An 18301-nucleotide genomic window follows, 5' to 3' on the forward strand; every position below is an offset into this window, starting at 1 on the left:
CCCTCGTTATTACAAAGTGCTAAAATTATGGTCCCTTCAGGTTTGTAATAATGAGGTTTGACTGTAACGTAACGATAGTAACGAGTACCAATTGTTATAGTAACGAATACATACGGGTACACATTTTTTCGTTACTTTTACACCTCTAGTAGGCACTACCGTATTTATTTCCGAATCACTAGGACAGTTTTCTTGTAGCTTTAGTTTCGGTCAGTTGTTGGGGTATCTGTCCGGGAAAGGGGGTGATGGTTTGAGTTTAATCCCAAATTTATTTTCTAAAAAAGTTGACAGGTTTCTTTAAATGAAAAAAATATAGTTTTCCAGCGACTATTTTGTTTGAGGCGTACGTGCGTTGCCGCACTCCTGCTTTTTTGTAAGGAATTAAATCGTCGCGCTACACTAGCGCCACCTGTTGGCAACATCCCGAACCAACATGGCCGCCAGCAGACAGCCCGCGTCAACAATAGATAGCAGGACAATGCTGCGTCGGCGGCGGGCTGAGATGCTATACTTACGTGGTGTGGTAGGGTATTCTGGTTATTTTTTCGCAATCGGTGATCGCATCCGTACTTATGGGGTATCGTTTTAAAGAGAATTCACACATCTGCTCACAGAAATTAAGATTTCGTTAATATAACCTGTTATTTTTCAATTATACAGGTTTAAACACAATTTTTATGCTATATTCGGTTAAATTTTATTTTTTGGGGGCCAAAATTTGTCCAATTCGGTTATAGCGAGGACACGGTTATAGCGAGGATCAAACCCGGAACCGTGACACCTCGCTATAACGGGACTCTAGTGTACTTTTTTTTGGGCGTGTTTGGCGGGGAGGGAGGGGTCCGAAAATATTCACAACGATCCTACCCCTCCCTCACCACTTTAGTACCCCATTGATAATAGCCCAATTTTACGGGAGAAGGGAGGGTGAAATGAGCATTTTCTCACTGAAGGACACTAGATGGTTTGTGTGTCTGCGAGGGATGAGCTAGCCTTGAAGAATGTCACCGAGGGGAGGGAGGGGTGAGCTTATGAGTAGTGATGGGATTTTCGATACTTTGATACCTCAAAACCTTCGATACTTAACGGTATCGCAAAGTATCGAGTATCAAAACTGTAAGTTCGATACATTTTTTCGATACCGGAATGCTTGTTCATTTGTATTGAATTATGTTTTGAGTCGCCATCGTACAAAATACAACTACAGTAGAACCTCGATGATACGTTCCCGTTTCATGCATTTTCCCGTGTCATACGCCAATTAATTTTGGTCCCGCCGAAAGTACTACTATATTTTTATCAATGGTTTACTTTTCCGGAACATACACTTATAAAATCATTAATTTCCCGTTTAATACGTTTTTACAATGCGGAAAAGTCGTAAAATTCACAAATGTTTTTGTTAATATATTCCTTCTGATAAATTACGTTTTAATTAATGCTTTTATTTTGAAAAACGTTCATCGTTTACCTTTGCAAACGTAAGAAAATAACTTTATCACTCCATAGATATGGATAGTATCAGAAAGACTATGCACTTCGCTAGTAGCATCTATGGCCAGCACCAAGCGAGACTAGTGACGCAAACTAGCAATGATTATGAAAATGCTGCACGCGCTTTACCAAGGCACGGATCTCATATTTTGTGCATTCATTAATCTTTGAACTGAATATACCCGTTTGTTATTGTTTTCTTACGATCGGATTGTTTTGTATTTTACGTTTCTCAAGTTAACATTTTATTGAAAATTGTTCTGTTGCATAAAGCTGTTTGTAAAATAAAACAAACAAGCAAAAATTTCTGATTTTCTATTTACAATAGCCTAATTTTTTTTTATTTCTAATTTCGGCTTGGTGATTTTTCCGTTCCTCCAAGAAATGACTTCAAACATTTTGTAAGGCCACTGTTTCTCATGTCAGCTTTACTTGATTATGGACTGTATTTTACATTTTTGGTGGTTTTAATATATGTATATATAATAATGAATTCATATATTTCATTAATATAATGCAATTATTTACACATTACGTATTTAAGTTTAATCTGACATAATGCTGGTATGAATGATTGAATTTATATAGTTTAAAACTAATTTGTTGTTTGTAATAATTGTTACTTAATGGGAAAATATTTTTCCCTGGAGTATCGAAAGTATCCAACTGAAAAAACAATACAGAATTGAGTATCGAAAGTGTGGTATCGTCCCACCTCTACTTATGAGTCATGAAGCCGCTGCCGCCAGCCAGCCGGGCGAACTTAGTGTGCGCCCACCCGCGTTGCAGAACCTACAGCTGCCATATTTTTAAAGGAAATGTCCCATTATTTTTTGTTATTCTTACATGAACATTATTGGAAGTACATATTAAAGCCGACACAAAAATACAGCGAAACCCCTTATTTACGTTACCGTTATTTACGTTTTCCCGTTATTTGCACTATATTCTTCAGGTCCCGTTTAGTTCCCATTTAAACCAATACAATAATTTCACGCGAATTACGTCTCAAAAATCGAATCCATCCCGCTATTTACGTCACGTAACAAGCATAGTAGGCCTAAAAACATTGTGAAAAACGTAACTTTTATAGTCGACAGTAAACATTTTAAATCGCAAAATATACATATTTTATAACATGAAAAGTTACTTTTATTTCTAAACATATAATAATTTAAGCCTAGGTGTGTAAAAGTCCGAGTAAATATAGCAGGAGACAATCTAAAATCTACTAGGGAAAACGTAAACTCACGAATGTATAAACGTTCTGATACTACTATATTTATGTCACAACTTAGCCTAAATACTGGTACAAGACATAAACTTCACAAGATAAAATGAGCGGAGTCTTGGTAACTGTTTTATACGTATTTTATAATTTCGGAAGTATTGTACAGTTGACGCATATTTTTTCAACTAACCATTTATTTCTGGGGATCGTAAATAATTAATTATTGGTATCAAGAAATCAAGATGAATGTAAACTTGAACATGTAACGGCAGCGAGAAAATGGTGCGTATACCAATAAACTGGTATTAGAACTGGACGGGAGGTGGAGCTTATATTTTTTTTCCGCTAAGCTCGTATCTATTGGCTGGCTGCTGATGGAACGTCATGAATCTGGGCGGAGCGTTGAGTGAGTTACGGTATACTGCGCATGCGCAGCTCAGAGAACAGAGAGAGCCAGCCGGCGGCTACGCCGCACCATTACAACAGCTGATTGAGTACGATGACCTCTCTCCGCACACGGCGCGCTATATTGACGAAAAATTTTCAATTTGCGGCCTTTTTTTTTAATTTTTTTACTGTGGTGCAATGCGTATGTGTAATGTAGCCCGTATTTGTTATGAACGCTGCAGGATGCGACCGTATTTTAATTAACTTTAACGTATTTCTTACTTTTCCCTTTATTTACACTTTCCTGCTTTTAACACTTTTTGACTTTGTCCCCATGAAAAGTGCAAATAAGGGGGTTTGCTGTACGCTGTGTGTTAAAATTAACAGATTTTAATGAACTTACATTTCATTTGTTTTTAATTTTTTTCTGATTTTCACATTTTGGTCAAAATGTCCAAGTTTTTGACGGTTCCCGAGAATGTATTCGTAAAATCACTGCTTCGTTAAATCCAGGGTTCATGACATAGGGGTTCTAGTGTATTTAACTACGGCAAGCAGAAAACGTACATGTAAACTAACCAATAAAAATAAACTGTCTTTAGACATATTTTCTTTAGAGGTGGCCTGTAGGGCGACAGACTTGTCATGAAGGTTGAAGTGTGTTTAAAGCAAAGACGTCTAGCATTGTGAGTGACAGCATCCTGCCATTGTACGACTGGTTTCTTAGCGTGTAGCGGTTTGGAAAGGGGGGAGGGGTGAAATCAACTGAAAATTTAGGAAAACATCTATTATGACCCCCCCTCTATTAAGACCCTATTCCTGGGAACCGTGAGGGGTCGTTCAAGAGAGGTTTGACTGTATTTAACAGCTGCCAAATAAAATGTTTCATTGTACATGCATTTGGCACTTCATAAAGGTTATAAAAATTCATTGCACTTTGTTTACCTGAGTTTCAAATGCAGTACATATTTATGTATAATTCCTAATACATTTAAAAATTTTTTTCACAAATACTTGTGTCTGTTGGAGTAGCAACGTGTGTAAGCCAGTAATGAGACACTCACACGTAGTTGACCTCGACCTGCGACAGGGAGCCGCGCTCCTCGAGCGGCACGTCGCTGGCCTGGCCGCGCTCCTTGGGCGCGGGGGAGCGCATCTGCAGGAAGTGCTGCCTCCCGGCCGTGCCGCTGCGTGCCACCACGCCGTCGTCCTCGTCGTCCACCGACATGAAGCAGCCGTTGCAGCCCGACAGCGCCAGCCGCCCGTCCTGCAGGCCAGCACCACCCTTCCCTGCTCTCCCCTGCTCTCCACTGCCACCACCGAGCACAACGGAACTAAGTTTTTGCATGGATCACACATGATTATTCAATCAGTGTAACTGAAACATGCAACTTAAGGGGCCCACCTCGTCAGTGGTGCATGTGTGTTAGTGAGGCGGGATTATAAGCGCGACGCTCTCTGGTGCTTCCAGCGCGGTATAGCCTCTAAGCGCAAGTCTCTGAACTGACGCGCATTCGTCTCGTCGACACAGGATAACTGTGAAATTTGAGCGGAGACCGTAACATTATATGGCGGAGAAATCAAGATAAAGGTGTTATGCAAGCCCCTTAAGTGCTTTCAAGAATCTGTACTGATTGTTTATTGCCTAAAAATTACTCTGAAAACACGCGTTTTAGGCATTTTAACGCTTCTAAAAATACAGTTTAAAAACTTAATCCGAAATTAAAAGTACTTTTCGGCCCTCAGCAAACTCTTAAATGCTATTCGTAAATAGGCCCCACTCGGATATTTTGAGTAGTTTTGAAATTGCGTTGTTTTTCCTGAAGCTCTGCACACCGTATGTGTGCCCAGGTAGGCGGGCCCCTTAAGTTCAGCAACATTCTAAACACATCAATAGTTTAATGCATGCATTTCAGCATAAACTACTGAATACCTAAAGGACAACTATTTAAAGAACACATCCAATTGCCCCTATAATTGGCTGTTTTATTTTTAAGATAGCAACCACACCATTCTTATGTCCAACCATGACTGCTGCATTGTCAGAACGAAAGAATATACAATTTTAAAAAGGCGCATTCAAATTTTTAAGTTCTGTCAATAAAAGCTGTCACAGGTCTGCACATAAAAGACTGCATAGGATTTTTATACATTTTTTTTATAGATTTCAACTTGGTAAAAATGGGAGGAAAAGGAGAGGAGGGGACAGAAAAAATTCCATCTTGTTTGTTACACTCAAGTTTTTGTTTGTATTTAGCATAAAATTCGAAATAATGTTGTATTTTTTATTTAAAAAAATGGTCTTAAAATTAAGAATTTTCATATTAATTATATTAATTATAGCTGGAATTGGCCATAAATAAAAAATATATAAATTAATGACTGAAGAAAGTAGTGTTAGGGGGAGGTTGGTAAAGTAGTTTTTGCGTTGGAAGGTTGCATGATCGTGTTGAAACAGGTTTAATTAGTTTCAGTGAGTATTATTACTGGTGAGGCTGAGCATGTTTCCACGTTATCTGGGATACTAAGAGTAAGTATAAACACACTGTTGTTGGAGTAGATAATGTTTCAACAAGCTAAATAAGTTCAGTATTTCGCTGGCCATCTAATGTCACACTCAGTTTATATCCAGATTCAAACACTACTGTGTTTGTGTTTTTATTTCTGAAATTTGCTCACAGAGGTTGTATAATTTCTCCCAAAAGCTTCTGTTATGTTTGTAGTAAATACACAGTGAAAAGTCAACCAAGAAACATTAAGTGAGTTGGTGAAGGAAACTTATTTTTAGTATTTCAAATTGAAAAGTGTTGATCAAGTCAAAGCATGGGCTCCACATAAGGTGTGCAGAAGATGCGAAAAAGATCTTTGTTTCTGGTTCAAGGGTAAGAAAAACTCATTTTGTTTTGGCATTCCTATATTACCTGAGTGAGTCATTGGACTCAGACACATTAGCTTCCCAAGATGAATCTAGCTCAGATTATCCTGTTAACGAGGGACCTCACTTTTTTTTCTCAGAGTGAGCTCTACAACTTAGTATCATCTGGGACCTCATTTTTGTGGTACAGACATTTAGAGAGAGAATTTACTCAGTTCTTCTCCAAAGAGGGAAATCTGGTTTATTTTAATGATGTTCATGGGATCATGAAGTGCTTTGAAATAAATATGATACACACATTGCCAACAGTTGGGGATTGTTTCAGATATTTGAAGCCAAGTTAAAAGCGGGAAGTTTTCAATGGCCCCGATATAAAAAAACTTTCATCTGATCCCCTGACCACAAACACGTCCAAAGAAAAATTAAATTCCTAAATACAATATGAGACTATGTAAAATCAACCACCATTGCTAGAAAATTCAATACTTATTTATCTTTATTGTTAACAATAATGAAACAGTGGAAGAATATAAATGTTGCATGCTGAAGTACTTCAATTGAAACAAATACCATTTTAATCAGTTCTGCATCAACTAATCATGTTTCCTACTGAACTGCAATTTATGAGCTTCAAAATTCCTAGGTATTAATGTAGATTACTCCAGGTTCGTATTAGTGATTTTTGATGAGTTTTTAAATTATTTCTCTAGTGAAACAGCTTTAAAATTAGGCTCAAGTCGAGTACTTCAAACTGCTGAGTACTCGTGCACCACATGTTGGACTCTCGATGAGAAAAGCGGAGGGCAGAGCACCTGGAAGACCGGCTCCCACTGCTCCAGCGGCCCCACGGCGTCGGAGCGCCCCACCACGGTGCCCTTGTCCACCCGCAGGTACTTGCCGTAGCCGGACTTGAGCGCCACCTTGCTGACGTCAACGGGAAACGCTGTCAGCACCTCCTCCGGCGAGGGTCCTTCCCCTGCGCCAGACATCAGTTACACAACCCCATCTCTGACAATCACGGCAATCCGGAGTGATTCCCGGCAACGTGGTGGATTTACCCGGACACTCCAGTTTCCACACCAATCCATTCCATCAATCACATCCTATCACAACCAACTGCCTCTGATGACTCCCAAGGTCAACGGGGCTTAAAAGCACTTAAGGGGTCCGCCTAGTCAGGGGTGTAGCTACGTTAGTGACGCAGGATGATAAGTGCGATACTCGCTGGTGTTTCTAGTGCGGTAACAGTAGAGTCCAAGTTTGAAAATGTAAAAATCGTTTGGGTTTTCAAGGGAAGGAGAGACACCTATGTTAGTTTTAAAGTGATGGATCAAGAAATGTTCAACTTCTTTAAAAACGAGAGTAGAACTATCTTTTCATTGCTGTGATAATAAATTCTGGTTAAATTACATACAAACGTATAATTCACAACCAGACAGGTAAAAACAAGGCCTAGTTATTCACTATAAAGTAGATAAATGGTCAGACCACCTTAAAAAGCATGAAATGATAAAAATTATCATTTTCATTATAAAATAAATGGCAAACATAGGAATACTTCTTAAAAGGAATAAAAAGCTGTTATTTAAATGATATCAGCAAACATAACCAAAGTACTGATCATGATGAAAGAACATAATAAATTGTTACTTAAACCATTTAACACATGGGGAGGATATTAGCCTGGGTTGTTACAAACTTCACTCTGAACTTCCCTTGTTTCAAGCTAAACAAAGACAAAATGTTTCTTTCATTTGCAACAAGGTAACTATAAATAGCTACAATTTAGTGATAAATTATAAATATTTAACAGTGATTTAGTTTCACCATGATGTTAGTCTGGAATGCCCGGGAGGGGGAGGCAGAAGAGAAGTGGGGAATCATTAGGCCTGAACATTGTTGAGAGAGAGTGGACCTTCGTACCGATAGAGCACTTAGAATATAATTTTAAACACTGATTTGTTCCGATCGGTGAGCAAACAGTACGTCAGAATCGACATAGAAAACTTACGATAGAATAAATTAAAAACTCGGAATAAACCCTCATGGCAGCTCCGTTGTCTGGTGCGTAGCGCCCGCTTACCTTCGTCGTGCGGGGCTCCCAGTGTGAACAGGCCGTTGTCCAACGCCTTCACGTACGTCTGGTCGCCAAACTCGATGGCCACCGACCCCACCATCTGCTCCACCGAGGACACTCTCCACCAGCCCCCTGCAAGGAATCCAGTGGCAACAGAGCTGTCTCTGCAAGCACACGGCTTATATGATGATCCATCGTTACCATGCATTATGAAACACTTCAGCTATCTGTGGCGCTATGGCAAACAACTTTGCTATTTGCCAATTCTGTGACCACACTAAAGATTGAAAACATTTCAGTTCACAATTAACCATTGAAAACTTCCTTAAGTTTTTTTTACTTAGCAGTGAGCCTGAAAGTATCAACTTCTACTAAACAACATAATCTTTCTAACTTTTTAAATCTTACTGTTGTTCAAATGTTTTTTTTTTAAAGAAATTTCCTGCTGAAATAGCAAAAAATATTGAATGTGGAAACATTTGAGTCATTAAATGCTTATAAACTGGCTAATTATAAAACATATCATAAGGAAAAAAAAAAAACATTTTGGTGAACTGTGTTTAATACTAAAGCCTGGGCAAAATTTGCAACAGCATGCACAGAAGTTCAATGTACTCAAAAAGATGGCAGCTTCCACAAGTAAAATAAAAATATACAGGAAAACACTCGCACACAGAGTTTTGAAATGCCGGGAGACGGCCTACTGTGACATAGTTGAAGTCACCTTTTTTATACCTTGCCGTTGCCATACTATTCTGACCAAAACATAAAGGAAACGGTTCTTGACTCCGATGATTGTTAGTATGCATGAATTAGAATCTCCGACGTTGAACAGTCACTTATGTAAAATACAGTAATTCTAACTGTTTCCACCAGGAAAACACTACACTTCAGGCAATGTTTTGGACAACAATTAGCTGAATAATTAAAATGGCTTCATACAATTACTGCGTAATTATGCAGAAGTGGCTACTACTTGCATACATGGCACACAGAAAGTTGATGAACTTTTAACTGTGCCGTGTACCAATTTCTGTATGAAGTCAATCTAATAATACTACAACTAGATTAAGGATATAGTAATTTAATAAAGCCATGAAGAATTTCACCAGGCTGTTAGGAGTGGATTCAGAGGGGTGACATGAGGGCTTCTGAAGTAGTACAACAGGTATTATACTAGGTCCAGACTACTGGTGCCTCCACAGAAGTCGCTACTGCAGGCTGTTAATTCAACTTCTTTCAAGAGCTGCTAACCGCCAACACTATTAGGGTAGCTTATCATTGTTTTATTACACATTTCAAAGATGAAAGGTGAAATAATTTTGACATAGTATTTTACGGCAAGTCTTCACTTCTAGTCATTAAAATAAAAGGTTAGATTTAAGTGCCTAGTCTTATGTTTACAATGGCCTTATTTACGTAACACCCAATAATTGCAAACCAAATTCAAAATTTTGAACATAGAATTTTGAACATAACAGTTTGAAAATAGTAACTGAAATTTTTGGCAGTTGTAAATGTTGGAAAGAATTGGCACACATCCGAACAAATTTGCTGTAAGTGAATGTAGCATCAAATCCTGGGTAAATTACCAGTGTCCAGTTATTTATAATTTCACGAACTTACAAAACAAAACAAAAAAAATCCTCTCTATCTACAATTGACAATGTGTTATTTTCTTGTTGGGTCAAGGGATGGCACTATTAGTTCCTTTCTGTGAATAATAACATTTAGGATGCTCTCCCTGTTTACCATGTAGGTATATACCCTTCATTTGGCCATTCCAAGTAAAGTTCTAAAATTAGAACAGAAAACTTTTGAATGGCAGGCAAGGTGGCTAGTAAACCTTGATAAAAAAAAATTCAATGACAATGGGGAAAAAAATTTCCCTGCCCACTGATACTGGAAAACAGTCTTGGCCCCAGTTATAATGTACTGTCTTCTTTAAAACAGTCTCACCTATGCTATATTCCAAAGGATCTCTGGAGAACCACAGTATCAGGCTGCAACTAGTATCAACGTAACAGTAGCTTGGCAACAACAATCACAGATATCTCTTCTGGAAAACAGCCTTGGCTGCACTATTAAATAACACAATAATTTTACGTCCCTATAGCAAACACAGACAGTGGTCAGATTGCTGCTAAGTCTGCAGTCTATATTTATAGTAAGTTTCACAGTATCCAGTAGAAAACCAAACACTGTTTATAGATTAAATAGAGGAAGGTCTTTAGTATTTAAAAACACCACTTTCTGAATTTTTTAAATTTTTACTATGGAAAAGCCACAAGACTGAAAAATTTACTAAACATTTCAAAAACAAGGAAAGATTTGTAATCATACCATCACAAAATATTTATTACTAAAACACAATATATCATTGTAATTTTAAAAATTTTATTTCAGAAATGCACCTACATTAGTAAATTACCCAACATTTTAATCCCAAACAAATGAATACACCAGGCACTGGAAATTTACCAAATTCTGTTTTGTGCACATTCTATCGCAAAAGTAGCCATAGGCTTAATATGATTAGATAATTTTTTTTAGCTATGTTATTATTATAATGTATGTAAACATTATAATTTATTATTATTGATGACTACTATAATTGGGCAAAAACCCGGTGGTAAGCATTTACTGAGGATAAGTTGGCTTCAAATACCAACTTCATTTCGAAACACATACCATAATTTTAGTACCATGCGACAAAACTCAAGTAAGTTTAAGCAAAGCATTAGTGCAAAAACAGCATAATTCATACTGTAACATATATATAAATGTAGTTGCAAAAGAATGCCCCCTACATCCCTCTCACTCTTCTCCAGAACTAAGACACTCCTAGCCAACACACACTCCTCTTCCAAAACATTCCATTCCTATCTTTCTTTGCTTCAAAGACTTTCCTAGTGTTCCTTTCTAATAAGCTTTACTGAAATACATGATTTATAAATCTTGTTAAATCATGGGGGATGGGTAACAATGGGTGAGAGTGGGAAAGGAATGGTTTGCTGAGGGGGATGTGACAGGGGTACTGCAGGGGAGTGTTTTGGGACCCATACTGTTCTTACTCATGATGAGTGATGTTGGGAAGGTATTGGAAAGTAGACTGAGACTGTTTGTGGCACACCTGCACAAGGACTTGGAGAAAATTGAAGGTTGGTCGAGGGCGAATGGAATAGGGATGAATATCAAAAGAACGAAGATGGTCTGATTCACAAGGAGAAGAAAGGTAGCTAAGCAAGTATATTCTCGAAAGGGGTAAGAGATTCAGAAGGTAGGAGACTATAAATACCTGGGAGTAACCCTACAGGGTAACCTAGGTTGGGGAAATCACATGCAGCAGGTAGTAACAAAGGAGAGGAGGCTGGGGTTGATTGCTAGGACACTGAAGGGGACAGGACTGACCGTAAAGAAGGCGTACTCAATGTGAAGCCTATGAAGGAATATGCTGTAGCAATTTGAGACTTGGGTAAATATGTAGGGTAACGGTATATGCGAAAAAAAAATGCTAAAAATCCGAAAATACTTTTATTCTATGCTCTTTCACTTCCTCTTTTCAAATCAACCGGCGGAGATAAGAAATTCCAAATACTTTAGGAGATATGGAATTTTTAAATTTTGAACATGTAGAGTAGCTGTATTTGCGAAAAATAATTCTAAAAATCTGAAATTACTTTTATTCTGTGCTCTTTCACTTCCTCTTTTCAAATCAACCGGCGGAGGTAAGAAATTCCAAATACTTTAGGAGATATCGAATTTTTAAATTTTCATCACAATACCTGTGAATTCAGGCGGCCACCATTGTTTCTTGTTTACGAGACGAGTATGATTTTTTTTCCCGCGACGTAGGTGAACGACTACATTGTTGCTTGTTTAGGAGTATCTATTAAAATCTGAAAATACTTTTATTATAGTTATGTTATGTTAGGTTAGCTACATTAAAACACTTTAAAACACTATGGACGGTTAGTTAGGTTAGTATAGCTACATTAAAATAAACAGAGAAATATAAATATTAATAAATAAAACCGAGGTTGGCCGAAGGTAAATGGTTCGGGTGTAATCGGGAATGGCAGAACTTTATGTGCGTCTTGATTTACCGTTTGTGAATGCCTAATTAATTAAAATGGTCGATTAGGTCAGGTCAGTTACATTATTAATACTTTCAAACTAAGCAGACATTAAAAATAATATAAATTAATTTTAATGGTTGTTTAGTTTTAAAGTATTTATAATGTAGCTGACCTGACCTAACAAACCGGGACAAAGGATGAACGGTAGGAACTCACGTAATTTTTTTACTTATTACTTGCGCAACAAATAAAACATTAAAATTTGAAACGTTAAAAACTCACGTATACGTTAGAGGCGGGTACATTCCTTTGCCATTAGTAGAAAATGATGTAGTCGTTCTACCTACGTCGCGAAAATAAAAAATCATAAACGTAAACAAGCAACAATGGTCGGTTCACCTACGCGGAAAAAAATCATACTCGTCTCGTAAACAAGAAACAATGGTGGCCGCCTGAATTCACAGGTATTGTGATGAAAATCTAAAAATTCGATATCTCCTAAAGTATTTGGAATTTCTTATCTCCGCCGGTTTTAATGTAAAGAGGAAGTGAAAGAGCATATAATAAAAGTAATTTCAGATTTTTAGAATTATTTTTCGCAAATACCGCTACTCTTACATGTTCAAAATTTAAAAATTCCATATCTCCTAAAGTATTTGGAATTTCTTATCTCCGCCGGTTGATTTGAAAAGAGGAAGTGAAAGAGCATAGAATAAAAGTATTTTCGGATTTTTAGCATTTTTTTTGGCATCTACCGCGATTGTAAATATTTACCGGAATTTCTTATCTCCGCCGGTTTTAATGTAAAGAGGAAGTGAAAGAGCATAGAATAAAAGTATTTTCGGATTTTTAGCATTTTTTTTCGCATATACCGCGACTCTACATATTTACCGAGACTTGTACCTAGAGAAAGAAATTAAAGCGCTGGAAAGGGTACACTGTAGAGAGGTTAGCTAGGCGATGTGTATGTGGAGAAGACGGGAAAGGAAAATGGGGAAGATGCATAGACCATCTGTGATGATGGAGCTGGGGTAGGACACACTATAAAGGAGGAAAGTAGAAAAATTGGTGAAGCTATATACCATACGGGGAAAGTGGGGCTGGGGAAAGCTGAGAGGTAAGTTAAACAGAGAGGCCAATACCAGGAGGGATAATGAGTTAAATTTCCAGAGTGGAGAAACAGAAAGAGGAAAACACGTATTTCTGATGAATACGTGGTGGGAATGGAATGGGCTTGAGCGGAAGATACTGGATGTGAGAAGAAATCTAAATCAAACTCTCTCTCTCTCTCTCTCTCTCTATATATATATATATATATATATATATATATATATATATATATATATATATATTGTACAGTAAAATGCTTTTTTGTCCGTAACATAAAATAATGAAATGTTCCACCTTAAACTCACCATGTTTAACGGTGTCTGTATCTTCAACTGGATTGTCTGTTTCACCATCGCCGTGTTTATTACGTTTTCGTTTCTTGTGAGAACTGGAAAACACATTAACACAATATTAGAGGTTACAACTCATTTAACCCTTAATGGAAACGGTACGGAAAAATGTTAGTCACCTCCGTTTTTCACCCTTCAAAACCAACTTCCCCGATTTAACTTTATCGTATTCAGACATTAAAACAAAATTGTGTTGTTTATTTTATGATATTAAGTTAATGAACAGAACCCACACGCCTTATTTACAATTTTCTTTTTCATGGTATTCTATAACCTAGACTCCCAAACAAATCTCTCTCGTTAAAAATCATTGTCCGAAAACCTTTGCGTATATAGCGTCTTTGTGGTGAAAATTAGAACTAAACAAAATTGACTTCTAATATGCTTATAATAGAATCATAGCAAGAATTTCAAAAAGCATTTACAGATTCTTACAGATAATCGTTTAATTTGTGTGTGTATGTATATATTTATACACAATATTATATAATTTTTTGAAAAAAAGATTTCTCCTTATTTTCATTCCAAGTAAGAGAATTATTAAATGTTATTAAATTAATATTATAAGCTTCTGTATCTCATGATCAACGCTGTTGACTTGCTTGTTTTGCGGGAACTAAAATGGCACAGGCCCGTGTGCCAAACGCGCCCCGCCCATTGATCCAAGTGATTTTACAAAAGTGTGGGGTGCAGCTGAATTTACACCCACTAAGCGAGTTATAGAAACTTCGGTTTCTGGTCTCGCACACACTAACTGCCCCGACTGGCAATATGATGGATCGGCGGCGGCGGAAAGTTAGTATGACATGTGGGTGGTTCGCTAAGGACAGTGATAGAAAAACGACCAAAATTAGAAGGAAAAGATTTAAGAGAGACATTGCTGAATAGGAAAGAGATAGGAAAAAGTAAAAAATGGCTTGAGCTTGAGAGAGTACGGGTGTATTATCGGATGTGAGACCTGGGTTCGAAGGAGTAGCCAAATAAGTGAATTGACATGGGAGAATCAGAAGGGGGAAGGAGAAATCAATGAAAGCCCAGAGGTTGGGAGATTTAATAATGGTAAGTCAACAGAAATAAAAAGAAGGAAGGAAGTGGAAGGTTTGACTTAGGGAGCGAAGAAAAGAAATTTTGGAGAAATGAGCTGCAAAAACTTGACAACTCGTGCCAAGCCACAAATTGACAACACCAAAAACATATCGATTGACACACGAGCAGCAATCGACCAGCGTTATTTAATTTTTAAATTAATGAAAAGTTTTCGTGCAATTGCTTCACTAGCAAACTTTATCAACTAATTAATAAGCAATTTTGACTTAGTGCAATTCTACTTTAAACATAGCCTAGTCTACTCTGCAATTCACTGCACATTTTAGCGCGAAATTGTCTCCTAATGGCAGCTGGCCATTCGAAGGCCGGTCAGTCCTCCATCACCTACAATCGGGGCTGAAAGCATGTGAAATACCGCGGAAACCCCTAAAAATGTTTATACACTGGCATCTTGACATCATCAGTAATAGTTTGAGGGGGTGCCTCCCATTTCAGGTAATGATTATATATTTTTATTAATCACTGATCAACTTTTAGACTTTTTCAATTGTTTAACTTTCACGAAATGAAAGTATTTTGACCTTGCCTGGTCGCGGAATTAGACCCAAGCCTCAAGTTATATTGGATTCTCATCGAAAGACGTTTGCATCTTAGCCAACATAGGGCCACTACACTGGTGATCAACGTAAATCACAGACTCTTTTCATTTAGTATGGCCCGAGGACTTACAGGTCCTGCCCTTGTAGCCCAAATAGCATTTGCATTTATTTATGGCTTCCAGACTTTTATTACAATTTAGTTTTTTTTATGTCTTAGTGATCCTACTAATTACATGGTGATTTAACATTCATAATGTGTGTGTTATTAAGAGTTAATTTGTTTAAGTGTAATTCCGTTACACCAGTGAAGGCCACCACACTTCAGTGTTTTGTAGTTTTTCATTGCCGCAACCAACGTGCTTCAGTGTTTTCTATGTTTATGTTCTTTCAATTCAATACTGACATCTGTCCTCTTTGTACCCATGCAGTGAAAACCTAAGGCCGATGGCTCGCAACGACATAACTTAAATCCACCCTCTGTAACAGCTTACATAATTCTTGGTCACTAATACATGAAGTCACATCGAGTCAAGGCGAGTAACCACTCTAGGACAGGGACAGGCCAGGTCCAGAGAAGAGCATGTGAGAGGGCTGAGTGTGAATAAAAATAATCTTACCCAAATAACCAACTTATCATAATGAATTTAGAATAGCATCTCCAGTGGTCAGAACAGCCAGGGAATTTCTGTTGGATCACAACACCTTCTGTCTACCAGCCATGTGGCGACATCACTCCCAGAACAACTCTCGCTCTACCTGTGGACTATCGTGTAGGCATAGCAGATTATCAGCCAGCGACATTGACATAGCCAAGATTTATGAAAGAGGGGTCCGAGGAGTTTATAGGAATATATTTTTATAGGCTTGTTTCTGCAGCCTAAAAATGGCGAAGAGAGGGAAGTGGGAATTAAAAATATGATCCTTGAAAATTATTGTAGCTACCTGAGGAACCTTAAAAATTGAAATGCCTTAAATTCTTAAATAAAAAGGGCCACTTAAGAGATGCAGTAAGAGTTTCCCAATACCACTGCTCATGATCATGTTATTATATCTATTATTTAAAGAAATCTTCTCTCAAATTTTGCGTATTTAGAGGCCATACTTTTTTCGTCATCTGAGCTGTTTCGTGCGTAAAGTTATGAAAGATTGTATCCAGTGAATTTTCCGAGGTGGTTCCTAACCACGTGGTGGTGGTGATACAATTACGAAATGGAAGAAAGAGATACATTGTAATATTTGTTTAATACAAGAATAATCCTTTACATGATGCTACCGCAGCATTAAACCTGTTGCATTTGGGTGCTGGAACATGGTCCTGCGTACTTGTAGAATATGAGCATTACGGTTACAACTACGGTCGGTACGCAGATTTAACTGTTCAATGACGATTGGGTATAGAGGTCCGCATGTGGTAGTACGTGGTTAAAGTTGGTTGGCACTTCAAGTCCGTGATGTTATACACAGCGAATACTTAAGATCACAAACACGGAATAATTAACATTACAAGAACACAAAAATTACAAATGCACCTGGTTCAGAGTACGTTGCGAAGGCTAGGCATTTGATGCATCTCGCAAATAGAAGAGTTCAGTTCCGTTAAGAATCGTCACGATGACGAAGTGTCACAGGATATTACGAATATCTTATTTTAAGCATGGGCGAAGGCTCTCACGTACACGTTTTGTCATGTGTGAAGATGCGACCTACAACAAAGTCCAATGGGAGTTAATTAATACATAGAAAGATCGGTGGAGCATTTGTACCTTTCGTCTGTGGACGACCCAATGTGGGTGTAGATGAAAAGTCTACAAGCACAACATTCTACCCGAGGATGGGCGCACACGCAGCTAGTTGACTACAAAAAAAAAAAAAAAGGCAAAAACTCGCGAACGCGCGGTTGCGAACATTACGTTTAAGTTATGCGATGAGTTTCTTAAACAACACCGAAGTTGGGGCCAGCCAAGGATTAGGAAAGACTTACATCATGGCAGTAACAAGCAGTGAAACAAAGCGTTGAGTACCCTATGGTGCATGCACGCATCCGACCCCTGAACCTAGAGGTGGGTCGCAGAGTATCAACCTGCTACTTTGTAACTGATACACGCCTGTATCAGGTACTGCAAACGAGTACACTATTCAAGTATCAAGTACTTTAGTATCAGTTTAGAATTCGCCTTGAACAACACCACGGCCAATGTGCGCAGAAACCGATCGCAGATGACGGTCACTTGGGTGAAGCTTGTGAAAGGGGAGGGAGCGGCACGATGAATAAGGGATAAAGAAGGGAAAGAATGTAGGGGAGGAAGCGCAGGGGAAGGCGTTGAAGGAGAGGCGCAGAGCGAAATTGTTAAGTCGTTTTGTTTATTGTCCCACATCAAAGTACGCTCCTGCGCAGTGCGTGCTTCTTGCGAAGACAGAAGACTCTAGTTAGTACGCTAATAGCGATACAAGACCAAGCACACTGGTTCTAGATCCATCATCCTTAGGTGATAGTTATGTGGATCTACGATCTAGGGAGCTAAGCTAAAACACAGTCTCGTGCAATAATAAAACTAATGAAATTTTAATATTAAAAAGTAAATTAATAAAAGATATAATATTTATATTTGTGCACCTAACAACTATGAAAATGCAAATAAATTCTCAGTTGACCCTAATGACAGATGTAATCAACATATGGACTTTCTTTTTTCGAAAACAATTAGTAACTAGTGTTTTCATACATTAAAAGATTACGATTTTATCAAAAATTGAAAATAAAAAAAAAACAGATAGGTACATTAGTGAGCATACTATATCAATAGACATTTGAGTTACATCAGGCTGTGCCGGAAATTAGGCATTTCGTCACCTTTTTTAATTTTTTCTATAATTTTAAAATTTTTTGGGGTTTCTTAGTTTTTTAATTATTCTGGTTGCTAATGGGGGTGATTTACTTTTTGTTAGGCCGGTGTACGCCACGGATTTAAACTTTGTGCCAGTGGACCGAAGCCCCTTCCCAGGGGGCCAATCTGATATTTTGCTGTCTAATGTGGACATGGTCAGCCCGGTT

The 18301-nt window shown here is 37.9% G+C and overlaps 1 protein-coding gene across 2 annotated transcripts in view; it reads right to left on the minus strand.

Annotated features, from left to right (window-relative positions):
• Window positions 1-18301, minus strand: part of LOC134542337 (protein FRG1 homolog) — a 64356-nt gene that overhangs the window by 15210 nt on the left and 30845 nt on the right. Inside the window, exons 1-5 of one of the 2 annotated variants that reach the window (XM_063386488.1) lie at window positions 13723-13886; window positions 13559-13641; window positions 8071-8196; window positions 6800-6963; window positions 4177-4379 (exon numbers count right to left, since the gene is read on the minus strand). In XM_063386488.1, coding sequence (XP_063242558.1) covers window positions 4177-4379; window positions 6800-6963; window positions 8071-8196; window positions 13559-13641; window positions 13723-13781 — 635 coding nt within the window. In that variant the 5' untranslated portion in view covers window positions 13782-13886. Of the gene's footprint in view, window positions 1-4176; window positions 4380-6799; window positions 6964-8070; window positions 8197-13558; window positions 13642-13722; window positions 13887-18301 lie in introns of those variants that run through there. The other variant, XM_063386489.1, reaches the window with a different exon arrangement.

This window comes from Bacillus rossius (assembly GCF_032445375.1).
Source record: "Bacillus rossius redtenbacheri isolate Brsri chromosome 4 unlocalized genomic scaffold, Brsri_v3 Brsri_v3_scf4_2, whole genome shotgun sequence".
Taxonomy (NCBI): Eukaryota; Metazoa; Arthropoda; class Insecta; order Phasmatodea; family Bacillidae; genus Bacillus; species Bacillus rossius.